The following is a 17024-nucleotide window of genomic DNA, read 5'->3' as shown; positions in this document are numbered from 1 at the left end:
GCTTCACAACCAAAAATTGCAAGAAGGAAGGCACCTTCCACTCTCACTTTACACCTTCATCTACGGTATCTCACCCCATTTTCTCTATCACAACTTCATTTTAACTCTGAGCTCTGAACTCTTTTCATTTCTGATTCTTGCCTCAACTTAACACCTGCACCTCGTGTAACTACACTCATCCACTGAAGCGCACCTTGCCTTTCACCTGGGTCCCCTGTCCCTTCTTTCACTATTCTTGCGCCTCACGCCCCCGAGATCCACTAGCTTGCCTTAGGACCCTGATCTCTCACCCCGAACGCACACTATCCTTGGCCTGACCATCACGTGCATTCTAGCGGGAATTGATCAAAGCATTCCCCAAGCTGCTTCTGTTTAGCAGCCTTTGCTCATAACCGCGGCGCGCAACCATCGACTTATTTCAAGCGTTGACCGCTGAAGCCGGTCGCCGCAGGCCATCGTCGCTGGATAGATCTTATCGCAGCTTCGTTATTGCGCTGCATTATTTGCCACGCCCGTGTGCTGCACTCCTGTGGCCTTTCGGGTTCGGCTCTCTAGCTATCATCCCACGCACGTTGAACCAGCGTACCCATGGTGAGAACGCGCAAAGAAGTGAATCAATCTACAACAAACACACCCAGAACCTCATCAGTGCGCAAATCGAAAAGAAAAAGAAAAGGACTATCCCAAGACACTGAACCTGAACTTGTCCAACGGTCGCCTGCCAAAAAGCGCAGGAAGTTGGGCAAGAAGAAAGAGTGGTGGACTATTCGCCGGGTCATTGCTGAAGATTACTTAGAAAACCCCAAAAGTGGTGAGACTAATCACCGGTGTTTTGTAGAGTGGGAAACTGACTCTGACGGTGAGACTTATGAGAACGAGTGGATTCCGGTTTGTGCCCTGTCAAGTTAATAAGACGAGATCACATACGCTAACATATGCCTTAGTACACGGATCTCAATGCTGGAGCAATAGAGGATTGGGAGAAAGAGAAAAAGAAGAGAGAACGTGAAAGCACAGAGCTTGAAGCTCAACGTCGTGAGACAAGAAATCGACGAGGACTTCGAGATCTCACACCTCGTCAGGGTAAATCCGAGACGCCTGTGGATTGCAACAAACAACAACAGCCGAAACTTGATGTATCGGCTCATGACATATCTCGATTCGATTCTCACGAGCAAGACGTACAGCCAAACCGCAGTTTCAGGATTAAATCTGAAGAGCCTGTGCCTTCATTTATCTCTGCTTCATCTGTTGACGCCGAATCTGTCAGCTCCTACGAATTCTCGAGGGCACCTACTCAAGGTGTTGTTGTTGTGTTGAGTAAGCCTGACAACTTCGACCCATCTGAGTATCAGAGTGTCACCACTCAAAACAGTTCTCAAAGGATTGCAGATCTTGAGGATGATGATCAGCGAGTCACATTTGCATCGCAACTAAGTCAAGACACCATCCCAGATTCCCAAGATTTATCCGGAAATTGGGACTATCAAGATTGCGAGAGCCAACCTGCTGCTAGACCTGACTTTATTCCAACAAGTCCTGAAACACCCGAAGATCCATCATCATCTTTGGCCGAGGACAGTCCTGGAAGCAATCGCCAAGTTCGAGAGGTTGTATGCCAGAAAGGGGTACACAATCGCGAATCCATCGCCAGTTCCCCAGAAAAGGAGGCCTATCAATCTGACAACGCTCCTGAGGGTCTGAAGACGGAGTATTCTGATTCCGAAAACCCTGAAGACAACCTATCACCCACTGATTTTGGAGGGTTCACCGGCGCGGCTCATCAGGACGACCAGACTGAGGACATTGATAGTCTCAAAGCGATCAACGATTTAGAAGCTGAAAATACTGAGAACCGTACCACTGCCAACAATCAGATATTCGACGAAGATAATCTCGGCTCGACCAGGGGTATTCGAGATACCTTATCGCCGGAAAACGAGAGTTTTGAAACCGCCAACTCTCAAGCTAGCCATTCCTCGAACAACCGAGACTTGCCTGTGAATCAGGACCCATACGGCCAAGATAGCGTCTCGGTTGACCAAGGTTCTGGGGACGGGCAGCGAGTGGTTCACGATCACGTTCTTAATTCTTTCAGCCGCCTTCCATTTGAAGACGAGACTTTAGGTAGTCAGCAACCGGGTGTGGAGCAGGGTGCGCCAAGTCATCATCACCCTGCAGGGGATCAACACGAAAGACGTGAACTGCAATTCGAAAAGGGCGACGCTAACCCCCAGCGCCCTGATAACCCAACTGGTGTGAGTGGCGGAGAAGCTCTCTCACAGTCAAAGGCACTATCCTCCCCAAGCAAGCGGATTGATATCATCGTTCCAGATTCACAGGGCGACTCGAGCCTATCCACCGACCTGAACGTCATCACGGGCAGGACTTTAACGCTTGTATCAAAGACTCAGGTTACCCCCCTTGCTTTACAGACCGAAATTGTTCCGGATTCCGCTGCGACTGACTCAGAAATCATACCGTCTCGTCAACCAGGCCACTCTCACACTGCAACATCCGAGAGAGGGATCCTTCTTGATAGTTCTTTGCCCAGTGACCAAAGCATCCGGGACGTCCTAGAGGATACAGCTGCATCTCCACGAAGTTCTCCGGGTTCACAAAGGACACAGAAGCCCCAAATATACTATTCTCAACCCCAAGGGTCGTACGGCTCCTTAGACATATCTAGTTCTCTCTCTTCCACTGCTGGGACTCTCAACAAGACTGCTTACCCAAGAGCCACAATCGAAACTCAAGCGAGTCAGCAGGAAACTTTTGAAGCGTCGCGGCTTTCTAAACCCGAGGAAAACAGTGTTTCCGGTCAAAGAATAGACTCCAACCAGAGATCGCCTTCTCTTTCAACCATTGCACAGACCAGTAGCGACTCTCAAGGGCTTGAAAAGCCTCGATTGACTTCCAAACAAAAAATGGAGCGCCCGGGTTCACAACCACGGGATTCAGCTGTCGATGAGCTAAAGAGCTACATCGATTTCGACAGGGACTCGGCGTTGACACATGTTGGCGACTCTCTTGAAGAGAACCTCGATGGCACACCTTACGAAGCAATTGCCGATGAAGAACCGGTTCCTGATGTCAGTGCAAGTAGCCATGCTGCTGTCCTTCAATCTCCGCCAGTTTACTCTATGGGTCCCTGGAAAGCACAAGCTCTAGGGACCAACTCCGACACTCCTGTGCCTTCAATAGCGCCGGCAGCCATTATGGCGGACCCTTCCACCTCTGCAGTTGCCAGGATGCGAGAAGAGCTCAGTAGAAGATTTGCTGAATCAGACGTATCCCTGACCCATTCTATTATTAGCCAAGAAGAGGAAGATAGCCTGCTCCCTGCAACGATTTCCCCCACAGTCATCAGTATAGTAAATGAACCAGTTGCGTCAACCCACACCTTGAACTTTCCCAACCATGGTTCAGTGCCCACTGAAGTTGAAAGTTCAGGGCACTCTATGACTATGGGTCAAGTTCCAGTCGACCAAGCTTCTCTACTGTCAGAATCTTCAGAGCAGAACGGCTTTTACGTGCAAACGAAAGTCACTCTCCCAATGCAGGCGAGCAGGCGTTCTTACTATGGAGAGGTAATAGAGGACCACAAAGACGAAATCCAAGCCTTTAGCCGTTGCTTCACTGGCGAGACTCAAGAGGAGCCCAGTGAAGAGCTCACTAACAAGATCAAGAATCTTTTCGAGAGGCTCTTCGAGATTTGCGACTATCCTCAGGGTGTCATTGGTAGTGCTCTCGAGACGCTACCCAGCTCTGATCTCGCCCGATACTGTTGTGATGCCAATCCCAAATTCAATTTCTTATTTGAACTGATGGCCGCACTAGACGGGAAGGAAAAGGAGATCTTGATTGTCGTTGGGACCAAGGAACTGGTGCGACTACTTTTTAAACTTGCTGAAGCGGCAAACGTTGAATGCTCGGCAGAAAGCATTAACAAGCATGCCAAATTTGCTTCATTTGCAAGAATCAGTATTGCTTTGACCAGCGAAGACTTCGATCCTTTTAGCTTCGACGTCATTATCGGCTATGACCATCGTTATCCAAATTCGTTGATCGCCAGGCAATTGTCCGACCGTCCTTCTCAGAAGCCGCCGCTAGTACTACGACTCGTGACAACGTATTCGATTGAGCATGTATATAATACTCTGCAGGGCGCAACGTTACTCGAGACCCAGAACGCAATTCTCGCATCTACTGTAAGTGCAAGCCGGTATCTCGAAGAACCAGAACGAGGTTACTACGAACCCCACGAAGTCGCAGAGATATTTGCGAATTATTTCAATGGAAATACCGACACATTGAATTGGGAGCCTCAAGGTATCCCAGATGACGTTCTTGATATCTTCGAGAATCCGGGGACACAGACCCAGCTGCCTTTTACAGGGGACGCCTTATATGGAAATGACTTGAAGCGGAAGCATGTAAGTATCGGCTTGTATCTTGAAGCTCACATTGCTGATCACCCCCAGATTCATGATGAAGGGGATGGTGATGCTAAACGAATGCGCACTCTTCCACTTCGCGATCTGCCGACTGGCAGCACCAATCCTCCTATGCCTATTGCAGTCCGCCAGATGCTCGAAAGTGCTACCGTCCGAAGCGAGACCAGGGACAGAAAAGCAATGATCTCAGTACCTTTGGTAACTCTGGAGACAATCCAGGAGCAGGTAAGCACCATGGAAATGAGAGATGTGACAGTTTCTAAATTGTTCTAGATCGACGAATACAAGCGACAAACTGCGCAAGCAGGCGAAGTCGAAGTAGAACTCAAAAGCTACATCAGCAGACTCGACAAAGAATTGAAGGATCATCGGAAGACCTTGAGTAAGATTGAGTCTTCTAATCGTGCTGCTCTTCAAGATCGAACCGTGGCTGAACGGGAGAGGATCCGAACCGAGGGTGTTGCGGCAGCTGCCGCCAAGGTTGCTCAAAAGGAGAAAGAGAGGCAACAACAGCGAATTGATGAACTCGAATCAATCATTGCGCGCCTCAAGCAAAATCCCGAGACGGCCAAGAGGGAAGAAGCATTGAGCGAGGTGAAAGGGCAGCTGCAGCTCTCAGAAAGCAGGCGAACGAGCGCCTTGAACGACGTGGATTTCATGAAGAGTCGATACCAGGATGTCGACGCTCAAGCTTTGAGATTGGCAAATGAGAACAAAGCATTGAAGATCCAAAACGAAGAGTTGGAGCAAAAGGCATCAGAGAACTTGCGTGCCATTCACGCACAGAATGTTGCTATGGAACGTCAAGAACTCTTGGAACAAATTGCCAGCCTCCAAGCACAGCTCCAGCAACGAGACGCTGAGCTATATAACGCCAACCAGAGACTGGCCAGTGTTTCGAATGGCCGAAACACTCGGGGCGGTAGCATGCCTCGCAGCCCTCGTGTCCCAAGTGGAATGAGCCCACGACCCCGGGCGGCATTCTCTGCTAGTCGAGGGACGAGCCCTATCGGCCCTGGTCAACCATTCGTGGGACAACAGGCAGGAAATGGAAGATGGAATCACTTGCAATAAGAGCTACAGAAGGCAGAAGGCAGAAGTATGAGAGTATGATGATACCAATCCTTTACATGTTTGAAGGCTATCATGGAATTTGGCGTATGGGACTGGCAATTGGGAATGCATAGCCTCCACCCCAGTATAAAATGAGCATCTATTTGAGATGTGTAGAATTTTGACCTGTGCTTCTCGTGAAAGTCGAAGACAGTACTGACATGCCAAAAATTTGTTATAGCAGAGATTTTGTATATCAAGCGTTCTTTGGCGTTAAACCTCAGGTAGTATGTCTTCAGTGAAGATGGAAGGTAAGTCACTCAAATGGATGAACAACGAACTTCAGATATACGAAAAAACTCTCAACATTGAGGGAGATTAGCAAAGAGCAAGCGTCGCCAAGTCGCACTTAAGGCTATAACACAATCGATTTGGGGCTGCCACAACCAAACTCCCCCGTCTACCTCTTGGGTCTGAAATTCTCTTCCGTTTCGGCCAACATCCAGTATACACGGGGCTCAGAACACTGAGACCAGGGGACAATCTACTTTTCCTCAGGGTACAGCTCCTCCTTGAGCAACACACCAAGCTCTTCTCGAAGGGGCTTGAGCTCCTCAAGGTACTGCTCGTACTGGCCCTTGTTCTCAACCTTGGTCTTGATACCTAAAGAACAACAGTTAGCAATGTGGCTAGGTTAGGGAATTCCCTTGCGATTCGTCGGTGGTATTCAGCAAGCGCAGTCCATATCGAGTTGGAGCCACTGCGCTGACAGAACTCAAGTAGGGTAGTTGAGACGCCGCAGATCCATCGGTCGAGTGGACGACAACAAGGTGCAATTGATTGACAAAATTTCGTACCTTCGAAGATGCGGACGGCAGTGCCGAAGTCGTTAACCCTTCGGGCGGCTTTGAGGGCGGCAGCGATCACCGAGGGGGCAGGGACGAGATCGTAAGCGAAGGCGTTATTGAGGTTGCGCTGTGGTTTGGTGATAAGCCAAAGTCATACGACATTTTCGGGAGCCAGCCGGAGAGCAGCGAGCTCTACCCCGTGGGACAAACATACCTGAAGCTCGAAAACGTCTTGAACACCATCAAACTCCTTCTCGAACCTGCAGAGAGGAATGACTTAGCAATTGAGTTCCGCAAGAAACATGTGCGGCAGCATTGGAGAGGATTCGGGCGAAATCGCGTGGGGACAGAGCTCTAGGCGGGCTTTGCGGCATCTTTTTCCCACAGCCGCAAGACAACCACGCAAAGGCCCCAATCCTCCCAGTCAATTTGCGACGCCTTTCCAGAGCACAGAAAACCGACGTTCCAAGCAACCGGCAGGCCATTGGGTATTAGGTGTGATCCTACCTGGCAGAAAACTCCTCAAAGGTCTCCTCGGCGTGCTCGCTTCGTCGGGGAATCGAGGTGGTGAAGTGGGCAACGGCCGAGCGGGCAACCAGGGGCTGGACAGCAGGTCGAATGGGAGCAGCGCGAACGCTACGGGCGACACGAATGAAGGCGGACATGTTGGAGAGGAGAGGCGTCTGTTGTCAGAGACTGATATGTCTGTTGTCGGAGGCAAGTCGTGTATTGGTAGAGGTAGTGGGCTGGCTTTTTCCGGCTCGGGTGATGACTGCAGAGTTGTTTGGGCGAGAGGATGGGCTGAGGATTGATGACTAAGGCGAGGCTAGACCAGATTGCGTAGTTGTGGGCTATAGTGCGAATTGTGCTGCAAGTTCACAGTAAGTGCGACTTTTGATGGAAGTGACAGTGTATGTACTGTACTTCAACGAGCTTACTTCCAGTTGGCTTCCATTCGTCATTGCCGCAGGGACCTCCAGCTGGCAGGGTAGTTCAATTGATCGCGGTAGCTGAATAAAATAGAAACTGACGATAGCTTCATGCTACACGTGATGAGACTATATAGAGCTTGGTATTCTGGAGCAAGTGTCTTCCAAAAATAGCTTGAACTTGACTCAATCCTGTCAACTGTAACGTCCTGCGCTGTATCGGCAAGGCTGTCCTCGGTGACAGGTCATTGTAATGTGAAGACCGCCAATAGCTGGGCTGGCATTGAAATTATTACGGCACCCACCATTTGACTGACAGCTGCGAGGTAGCCACACCTTGAGACGTTGGCACCGCCACACGGCAGCCACCAGTGACACGAACTTCGGAGTTTGAGATGGCGGGATGGAAGGTGATGTGAATTGAGCAATCAGTTAAGCGAAACCTTTATCAAGGTTCTCACATAGGCTTTTAGTTTAGCTCAGATGAGCCGTGCTGAGATTCGTTGAAGTATTGATCGATCCAGACATGGGGGAATCTCCGATAATTGAATGGAACCTTGGTTCGAAATTACAATGACGAAGGATTTGCAAGTCAACTTACTACCTTGCGTATCTTAACTCGGGTGCTTTAGTGACTATTGGACATCGCGAAGATCAAGTTGCGCAATCTCTCTAGCCTCGTGCTTGCGAATACGTAGTTGTTATTTTCCGGTCTCACTATGAGCGAATCAAGCTTGCAAATGCCATCCTGACATTGTGTCGTGGTGATACGATGTACGGATATTAATGCTATTGTCTACCGGGCTTTTATCCCGGAGTTTGACGTGGCCAATGAGTCTCGATCGGGCTACACCATTCGCTCATCACCGCAGTCTTGGCATCCAGTAAGCCTCGGGACACGATCTCACAGGCACAGGCACAGCAGCAGAGTCGGACAAGTAAGTAGGTAGGTGTAATAAGCAACGGTTGGGCACAAACCTCAGGGGACCTCATTAGCATATTGTGTCGTTATGGCATTTCATAAATCACGTGTGGCTTCTAAACATCCTCGTTTCATTGGTGCATCCGGAGAACCCGGCATATTCACATGTAATTGCAGTGTGGAGTGAAGCCTCATCTCGGGCATAGGTAGCATGCATGCTTGTGAGGGTGAGCGCGTGCCACGGGTTTTCGAAAGGAATTAGAAGACAGTTAGTAGCCAAAAAGCGCACGAGCCTGGCCAACTCTTGGTACCCGGGGCGGGCCTGTTGGTGAAATAAGATATACGCATGGCAATTGGGTGAATTCTCGAGATGCCCCCTACAAAGATGTACTAGTGGCACCTCGATGGAAGGAAAGTGCGTTGCCAGGTGCCACTTTCACTTTTACTGCTCCAGCGTCCGCGGCAGCCGGAGATCCAATCTGCCCGGTGAAAGTGCGATTGAGGGAAGGTAGCGGTGCGGATTGAAATTTCCCCTTTTTGATGCGCCGTCCTCCTCTGGCTCTCCCTCAATTAAAACTCTACTCTCCGTCTCCCCTTTTATCTCCTTTTTAATTCTACGCATTCCCACAATCGCCGTTTACCTGGCTTCTTCTTTAAACCATTTCATCTCTCCGGAGAACCTTCTTCTTCTTCTTGTCATTCCTTGTCAGTCTTTACTTGTTCGTCTTTCACGTGTCCTCCCCCGCGCCATCGGCTCTGTCGCGTCTTCGAGAAAAAAAAGCCACGTCGAATACGTAACTCGACTACTCCAAATCCCCTACCTAATACACGGTCCCGCGGTCAACAATTGTGTCGGTTTCAACGTACAATTCGCCCATCATGTCTGCGTCTCCCGCTACTTTCTACGAGCAGCTTCCGCTGCCAACCATCGACAGGCCTTTTGGCGTTCACCTGTGGCCCATCTTTGACAAGGCATTCACTGCTGTTGTCGGCTACTCCGCCAATGACTTCAAGTTTGTGCCTTTCGAGACCCCCATGTCCACTCTCAAGTCGACATCGATCTTTATCGTTATCTACTATGCCATCATCTTCGGTGGTCGCGAATGGATGCGCAACCGTGAGCCCTTCAAGCTCAAGGGTCTCTTCCTCATCCACAACCTCTACTTGACCCTGATCAGCGGTACTCTCTTGGCTCTCTTCGTTGAGCAGCTTCTTCCCACCGTTGTCCGTGGTGGCATCTTCCATGCTATCTGCGATGCCGAGGGTGGCTGGACCCAGCCCCTTGTGGTCCTGTACTACGTAAGTTTCCAACGAAAATTTACATGCACTCCCAGCTAACATTTGCGACAGCTCAACTACCTCACCAAGTACCTTGAGCTTCTTGATACCGTCTTCCTTTTCCTCAAGAAGAAGCCTCTGAGTATGTTTTTTTCTCCCAGTGCGACGTTGACAAGCTAACATTTAGCAGCCTTCCTTCACTGCTATCACCATGGTGCCACCGCCTTCCTTTGCTACACTCAGCTCATCGGCTCTACCTCCGTCTCTTGGGTCCCTATCGTCTTGAACCTGCTCGTTCACGTCGTCATGTATTGGTACTACTTCCAGAGCGCTCGTGGTGTCCGTGTTTGGTGGAAGGAGTGGGTTACCCGTCTCCAGATCATCCAGTTCGTCATTGATCTCGGCTTCATCTACTTCGCCTCCTACACCTACTTCACCTCGACCTACTTTCCCTGGATGCCTAACGCTGGAAAGTGCTCTGGCGAGGAGTTTGCTGCCTTCTCTGGTATCATCACCATCAGCTCTTACCTCGTTCTGTTCATCTCCTTCTACTTCGCCACCTACAAGAAGCAGGGCAAGGCTCCTACCGGCCGACAGAGTCTCCGACGCATGTCCCAGGCTCCTCTCCCTGACCCTCACCTGGTCCAGACTACTCCTGTCAAGAAGTCCAACGGTGCCACCGCCACTGGCTCCAAGACCAACGGCTCAGTTCGATCCCGCAAGGCCTAAATATCTTGCTAAGACTATGTCGAATCGGCAAAAAGGTATTCGGATGAGTACATCAGCCTATGATATATTCTCATTTTGGTAACGACTGCATAATGCTACGCGAGCATTCGAGCCAATCTCGCGTTGGAGTTCGATCTGGATTGATCTCAGCGACTTCATTACGTATATAAAACAATTTGGAGATTCGCTTTTTTCTGAAAAATGGGTGGCTCGGTTGGTTTTGAAGCTGAGACCTGCTATGAATAATAGTCTTTATGTGGGTAGCGGTAATGATGGAGGGTGTTGACGATGCTTCTCACGGTTTTGAGTTTACAGGGCGAACACGGGGCATTTGAAAGGACGGGCATGGTTATTGGGACACAAGTCTCGGCCGACGTTGAGCGGCCCCAGGCTACGACGATCTATCTAGAACCCTTGTAATCAATTTCTGAGCTATGTATGATAGAATTATTAGTTCTCTCAGTTGTTGAGCCTGAGAGATGAATGAGCCAATTGATGGATCATTCACTTTATTGTCTCACTTGGAGAATCTCAAGCTGAGGTGTGATTTGTTATACATGCTACTGGATGAAGCGGGAAGCGGTATTCGATACGAGTATTAACAAGTCATTGGTAGCTTGTCATACATTCCATCTGGCAGGGTCAAGAGGCAAGCTGTTAGCTTCCACTAGGTCACGAATGTACTTCACAGGTACAGTACGTAGAGTACATAAGACATCGACACATCGAGAACAAATAAGCTTAATGTTTAGTACGTTCCTTTTAGTGTCTTTCTCCCTTTTGACCTTATCGTAACTCAAACCATTGTCCTTGAGATCGTAGGTTTGGAATCGTGTTCTCAGTGTTCACATCCACAGCATATGCCGGCCCTACAAATGTGTAGCGATCCGTTGCATCTGGTCTCAGGATGACTGGCTCCTTGTATCCCCAGAGAATACAAAGCCTATCTCCTCCAAGAACGTCAAAATCAACTGCGCCTAAGTATCCCTGACTTGTCTCGAAGAATCTGTAGTTGTAGAGTACTGGCATGATTCCTGACACAGCTTTTCTTCGTCTTTCGAGACCCCAAGAGCTGATCTCTTCAACTAACTTACATTAAGTCTGACTTTCATGGGAGCCAGCTCTGATGGAGAAAAGGCCATGTTGAGAAGATCATAATCCCAATTTGAGCTCCAGGTTTTTGTGACAGTCTGGGACTTGGACATATTGAAATAGGTGATCAGCATGGCCAGATTTAAAGAATTATCGACAAGGTCCTGAGAGACCTTTCTGGTTTTGCCCATGGATAGTAGTCTGATAATAGCCTGGGCAGCTGGAATCCCTGTAACATACTTCGAGTTCCGCGTAGTGAAAGAGTTTGCGAAAGACATGAAAGATGCCAAGATCTGTGGATCAGAATCGTGACAGCAGTTCGTGGACAAAGTAATATGCCCCATGTCTTTACCCCAACTGAACAGACTTTGTGTTTCTTCGACCACATAAGGGTAGCATACACGATGAGCGGGAGATGAAGTCGGGTCACCTTCATCGGTGGGGCGAAAATTGCTAGCACTATAACACCAGGGTGATGAAGCTTCCTTCTTGTTTCTGTAGTTGGGAACCCAGCTTGGTAGATCAGAGTGACTATATTCACCCGTTCCCGCGAGGGACAAAAACGCAAGAGGGCTGTGGACATGCATAGTTTGTTGTGTGCGTGCAGCTTTCAACCAGCCTGCAATGTACTTGATATAGACTTGCGAGGTCGTGTTCTTGGGGCTATAGTCAGGAGTGATCGGTATCCCAGACACTCCGAGAAGACCATAGATATAATCTCGATCATCGGTGGCCTGTAAATTAGCTGCAAAAGTTGACACAGCCCACCCTTTGAAGCCATCTGGATCCGGGATCTTGGAACGTGCTTGCGCAAGGAATAGCCATGAGAGCTTCCCCCATGACATCGGGTTGCTGAGAAGGTTCCATGCTGTATCTGGTAGGAAATCGGGCTTCTTGTCTCTGGCGACAGAAATTATACTTTGCGGAGTATCACGAAGCATAGACCAAGAAAGATTAGCTTCCCCTGAACTGATGAAGACAAGTTGTTCTGCGAGAACAATCTCTTGGAATATCCAAACTCGTTGCCAATATTGGTGTTATAAGAAATCGGCTACAGCAGACCAAGGGTCGTTCAAGTGGTTGTTTGGTAAATCGGATCCTCTGTCGATACAAAGCATAGGATGCCGCCGCAACCATTCGAGATCGAATTTTGTCTTGTATGGAGCATTTTCCCTGGGAGTATTCTCGTATATCTCCTCCGTGATTGTTTTTATAGTTTCAAAAGCGAGAGAATAATCTTTTGGGCCGACCCAGGCAAACGTGACATGCGCGCGTTGGAAGATACGACGCATAAGCTGAACTTGTTGAGATCTCTCATCAAGATCGTTCTGGTTGATGCAAATCGCATCAGCCCAAAGGTATCTGACATGTGACTGTGATCTGAAAGATTCATCGCTTAAAACGCAGAGAAAGGCTGAAGCCAAGTTATCCGGGATTTTGACGGTGTTTCCTTTGATCGTGACCTGGCCATATGTTTCGGGGTCGCCCCAGAGATAGGACAGTGCCGCATACTTGGGTTCATCGTCGAGAGATACAGTGACAAGTTCGAATTCTGAGGAGGGGTTCGGTGGTATTTTGAGGAGTCTAATCTCTGATGTCCCGGGGTTGAGAGGTTTGTATAAGCGTGAAGAGGCTTGACTTATGGATTGTGAGAATAATCGACGGGTGAGAGAGCGGGTGGGGATTTGTAGAAAGCGCTTCATGATTAAAAACAAAAATGGGCAATGAAACGATCTCATGATAGAACTTAATATGAACATTTTCACGAGACTTTGGGTGAGATTATAACCTTTGATTGATTCAATGCCTTGCCCAAAGCTACCTCGACACAGCCCCCTAGTGGAGGGGGAGGGAGTCTAAGGTGCCTTGAAGATATCAATGTTGGCCAGAAAATACACATTCTCAATTTGGTGATCTGCGTCAAAATACGGATGGTAAAAACGTTGCGAACAAGCCGGGTTGTTAGTAGTGATCGTGTCTATTTAGTCTAGTCGAGTTGTGTCAGTCATTAGCCAAGACCTGCCAGCATCTTCAGTTCTTCAACGCACCATCAGCAGATGAAACGCGACCAATTTACGTCATGCTCGGGGTCCAAATTAAGCAAAGGCAAAGCAAAAGCAAACACGAACAAGCAGCGATCCAATTTAATTCATGATCTGCCGACCAAATGCGTTGGTTTGCCCAGTTAAAGACATGGGTTGTGAGCCCATGTTTGCTGTAAGAGGAACCCATTGGCTGCACATGCGAAGAGTCCTACAGCTATCACAGACAGAGAAAAGAGACACGCAGGGCAACACAACACAACGTAGTCAGGCATTTTGATTCGGATTGAAGGATCCTGCCCTCATTTAGTTTCTCACCTAGAGACAGAGGCGCTTACGCCCGTGGCACTTGTAGATCCAACCCCTTTTCCGCTGACTGCATATCAGAGCAAAAGGGGGTAAGGTTTAAGCCATCCAGTGCGTTGCAATGTAATGCTTGCCGGCCTGTGATACGCAGGACAAGTTTGATATTGACTCGGTCTCTTTATTCCATTCCTGGCAGCCAAGACTTTTTTCTGTGCTCTGTGTCTGTGTCTGTCCCTCGTCCCTCTCTCTGACCCCCTGCTGATCGATGATCCGCCAGTGAGCAAGGAGGTGCTGATCAGCTACCTACCTACCTTACAGCATCAAAGCGCAGAGGCCACGCGCTTAGAGACAAACGCCACCCTCTGAAAGTGCAGAGGAATGCGGGCTGGCGGGGTAAGGCTGCAAGACGTTTGGGCACAGCGTTTATCCCCTGAAACATTAGCCTTGAAGAAAGATGCATAATAAGAATATTTGATTCTTGCCCTTTAGGTTGGTAGGATTTGCTTAGCTTAAGGTAGCTTAAGCTACCTTATCGCTTGGTCTTTGTTCTTTCCCATTCTCAATGCCGGATATAGAGTCTCATTCATTGGCACGCACGTGCTGCCATCCACATCCGTAAAGGCAGGTACCCTGGTGGTACCCCCCTGTAATTACCTACCTACCTAGGTATTCAGTTCCCCAGAATTCAATTGGAGCTGGGGTTCGATCTTGATAAAGTCCCCTCGTTCACTTTCTCCTCTTCCTCTCGCCTCTCGCTCGCTGACCTGGTCTCCATTCAGTTCAGCCTCTCAAAAGAGCCTGAGCCTCTATTGTTCTTCGATTTCTGTTGCGTGTTCTTACTCCTTCTTCCTTTCATTCTTTTCTCTTCTATATCACCATTTTTCTCTCTTTCTTTTTTGTGAGCCCTTCCAATCTTCCCTGTCTCTATCCACTCGCGATCTGTCCCTACAGCCAGACGACCGCACGCCAAGATGCGAAACCCCTTCCGACGTCGGAACAAGAAGGACAAGGCCGGTAGTGGCGGCCAGAGCTCAGACTTTATTGTTCCTATAGAGTTCCGTCCTCCTGGTGCTGGACGTCCACCGTTATATCCTCCAACTCGACACTCAGCGTATCTCCTCTCGCATCTGCCATCAAAGGTGCTCGAGCGCATCTTTACTTTTGTTTGCCCGCACGCCCTTGACGAGACTTATGATACTTGTGAGGGCAGCGCAAGCTCGAGTGACAGCCGGTGCATGCTATGCGACCTTCGTGATTTAGCTCATTGTGTTCAAGTTTGTCGCGCATGGCGGCCCAGCGCAGTCAAGATCTTGTAAGTCGTGTCATGATGGTTCGACCATGTTCAACAGCTAACTGTTTCCTAGATATCATAGCGTTCGTATCGATCCAGTCCACTACTGCCGTTTAGAAGAATGGCTTGCCGAAAAACGTAAAAAGACCTCCCGCTTCGATCGCAATGGTGTCCCTGAGGATCCTGCTCAAGCTCGTCTCCGTCTCCTCCGACGTACTGTTCGTGATGATCCTACACGTATTGGAAAATCTGTACAATATCTGAAGCTTCCATACATGTTGCGCGAATCCTCCCAGGTTGAGCTTGCCCAGACCATCGCGGTTCTTCCAAACCTACGATATGTCGACTTGCCTGAGGGGATGTTTTGCGATGACCCTCATTACGCGACCCTCCGCCTCGAAGTCCAAGCTCGATGTCCTAATCTTCGAAAGATGACCTATATGGGAGGTTCCGAGCGAAGCCTGGCTATGCTCGCCTCAGGTCAAGTCTGGCCGAATCTTGAGGTGCTAGAATTGAATGACCTCGCGATTGATGCCATGACACTTCGGGCTGTTCTTGGTAGTCTCACCAACTTGCAAGCGCTCAAGGTATCAAACACGCCAGGTCTCTCGGATGAGGTCTTGTCCTCATCAGATGGTCTTCCTACGCTACCACCTATGAAGGAATTAGTGCTGAAGGATACACCGGGGGTGACATTAAAGGGCCTTATTGAGTATCTTGCCTGGCAAGAGACACAGCAAGCTCTGACAGTCCTGACGCTTAAGGATACAGGCGTCCACCCTGCCAGCTTGCAGGAAATTTTCACAATGGCCTCGTCTCTCAAGACATTTGCCATTCAATCCAACGTTTCTGAGCAATTTCCAACCTCAGCCAATTCACGCCCATTGGCGTCACGAACGCTGGAAACCTTGCGGTTTGAGGTTTCTTCATGTTCAGCGGGTGCCTTCTCCAGTGTAGCGATTGGCTATTACTCGTATCTTGCGAGCTCCATCCTTGGCGGCGGCTTTCCTGGACTAAGGCGACTCTACGTTCACGATGAAAGTTTCCCTGACCAGTTACAAGGACTTCCACCTCCCAACGCTGCATTCGCAGGAGGGCATGTACGCACTGGGTCCAATTCATCTGCGAAATCCACTCCAGGGTTTGCCTTCCCATCGTCAAATCTATCACCAAAGTCAGCGAATCTTCCTGTGCCTAGGCGGCCCATGTCGAATATCCAACCACCCAGCAAACGCTTCAGCTCTAATAATCCATTCGCTCCTCGCAATCCCTCTTCGGCAGCTCCCACGCACACACTCGAAGTTTTTACCAAGAGCGACGAGTTTGGCAAATGGAACTTTGTATCAGTTGATCCAATGATCAGATCTGCTGCGGCACCGTCTCGCAGACCGGTTAGCAGCTACGGGCTGGCGGCTGATGTCACAGGGTCTGGATGGGACCGAGGGGATGCTCGACGCAGTGTCATGGTTGGTAATGGAGCTGGCGTGTTTTTGGCCGTGCCTGGCCAAGGGGGCGACGAAGGTGCGTTCAATGGAAACTCTGATCCATGGCGACCTCAGAGCAGTGGGGGAACTCCTCGACGCAGTCGAGAACTGTGGTAGTGGAATGCCTCTCAACAGGTTATGGTTAATCCCTGTGGGCCCTAGAGGTCTATTCCGTAAACTCATACTATTAATGTCTCCTTTGTCACCTGGGCTCTTGGCAGAGGATTGAAGTGACGGATGGTGGAGCATCATGAGGTTATGGTGGATGAAGGAAATGGAGGTTGAGATTGATTAATTCTTGGGATCGGTTGTTATGCAAAATACCCTAGCAGTTCGTTGTAAAGGAGAAGTTGCTTGTAATCGCTGGTAGATTGAGGCAGCCCTAGGTTGACTGAAAGATCTATGTTTCTGTAGATCTCGAAGAATAGACTTTTGCAAAGAATGTGTGGTTGACATTCCAATGTGTTTCAGCTATGGGCTAGGGATTCAATGATCGACGGCAATTCATTCCAGAATTAAAGTTTGATGCCTTAGTTATTATACCTTTGTCTGGGACCACAATGTTTTCAGAAATAACATATCGCCACGTCCTT

General features: G+C 49.1%; 6 protein-coding genes across 7 annotated transcripts; 3 read left to right on the top strand and 3 right to left on the bottom strand.

Annotated features, from left to right (window-relative positions):
* The first annotated feature begins 350 nt into the window (after positions 1-350).
* Positions 351-5756, top strand: FVEG_07915 (hypothetical protein). The gene is made up of 4 exons (XM_018896632.1): positions 351-888; positions 945-4436; positions 4485-4682; positions 4731-5756. The coding sequence occupies exons 1-4, from the start codon at positions 589-591 to the stop codon at positions 5529-5531; spliced, it is 4791 nt and encodes a 1596-aa protein (XP_018754131.1). The 5' UTR covers positions 351-588; the 3' UTR covers positions 5532-5756.
* Positions 5494-7329, bottom strand: FVEG_07914 (cytochrome c oxidase subunit 6, mitochondrial). Of its 2 annotated transcripts, XM_018896631.1 has the most exons (4): positions 6866-7329; positions 6573-6618; positions 6368-6485; positions 5494-6173 (listed from the first exon to the last, which is right to left on the bottom strand). In XM_018896631.1, exons 1-4 carry the CDS (start codon positions 7021-7023, stop codon positions 6055-6057), a joined length of 441 nt encoding a protein of 146 aa, XP_018754130.1. In that variant the 5' UTR covers positions 7024-7329; the 3' UTR covers positions 5494-6054. The 2 variants fall into 2 exon arrangements, with proteins under 2 accessions (XP_018754130.1, XP_018754129.1); XM_018896630.1 differs by having other exon boundaries at positions 5880-6485; positions 6866-7124.
* Positions 7330-8507: 1178 nt separating this feature from the next.
* FVEG_07913 (fatty acid elongase 3) lies at positions 8508-10994 on the top strand. Its single transcript, XM_018896629.1, has 3 exons — positions 8508-9508; positions 9560-9629; positions 9678-10994. Exons 1-3 carry the CDS (start codon positions 9089-9091, stop codon positions 10214-10216), a joined length of 1029 nt encoding a protein of 342 aa, XP_018754128.1. The 5' UTR covers positions 8508-9088; the 3' UTR covers positions 10217-10994.
* A 307-nt stretch (positions 10995-11301) lies between these two features.
* FVEG_07912 (hypothetical protein) lies at positions 11302-12249 on the bottom strand (the record flags this gene model as incomplete). Its single annotated transcript, XM_018896628.1, has 1 exon — positions 11302-12249. The coding sequence occupies one exon, from the start codon at positions 12247-12249 to the stop codon at positions 11302-11304; it is 948 nt and encodes a 315-aa protein (XP_018754127.1).
* Positions 12250-12345: 96 nt separating this feature from the next.
* On the bottom strand, positions 12346-13011 carry FVEG_16215 (hypothetical protein; the record flags this gene model as incomplete). The annotated part of the gene is made up of 1 exon (XM_018905447.1): positions 12346-13011. The coding sequence occupies one exon, from the start codon at positions 13009-13011 to the stop codon at positions 12346-12348; it is 666 nt and encodes a 221-aa protein (XP_018754126.1).
* Positions 13012-14320: 1309 nt separating this feature from the next.
* FVEG_07911 (hypothetical protein) lies at positions 14321-17006 on the top strand. Its single transcript, XM_018896627.1, has 2 exons — positions 14321-14968; positions 15021-17006. Exons 1-2 carry the CDS (start codon positions 14628-14630, stop codon positions 16546-16548), a joined length of 1869 nt encoding a protein of 622 aa, XP_018754125.1. The 5' UTR covers positions 14321-14627; the 3' UTR covers positions 16549-17006.
* Positions 17007-17024: the final 18 nt, after the last annotated feature.

Source organism: Fusarium verticillioides, chromosome 3 (genome assembly GCF_000149555.1).
Source record: "Fusarium verticillioides 7600 chromosome 3, whole genome shotgun sequence".
Lineage (NCBI taxonomy): Eukaryota > Fungi > Ascomycota > Sordariomycetes > Hypocreales > Nectriaceae > Fusarium > Fusarium verticillioides.
The sequence above is the reverse complement of the archived record's forward strand: the minus strand, read 5'-3'. Positions and strand labels throughout refer to the sequence as shown.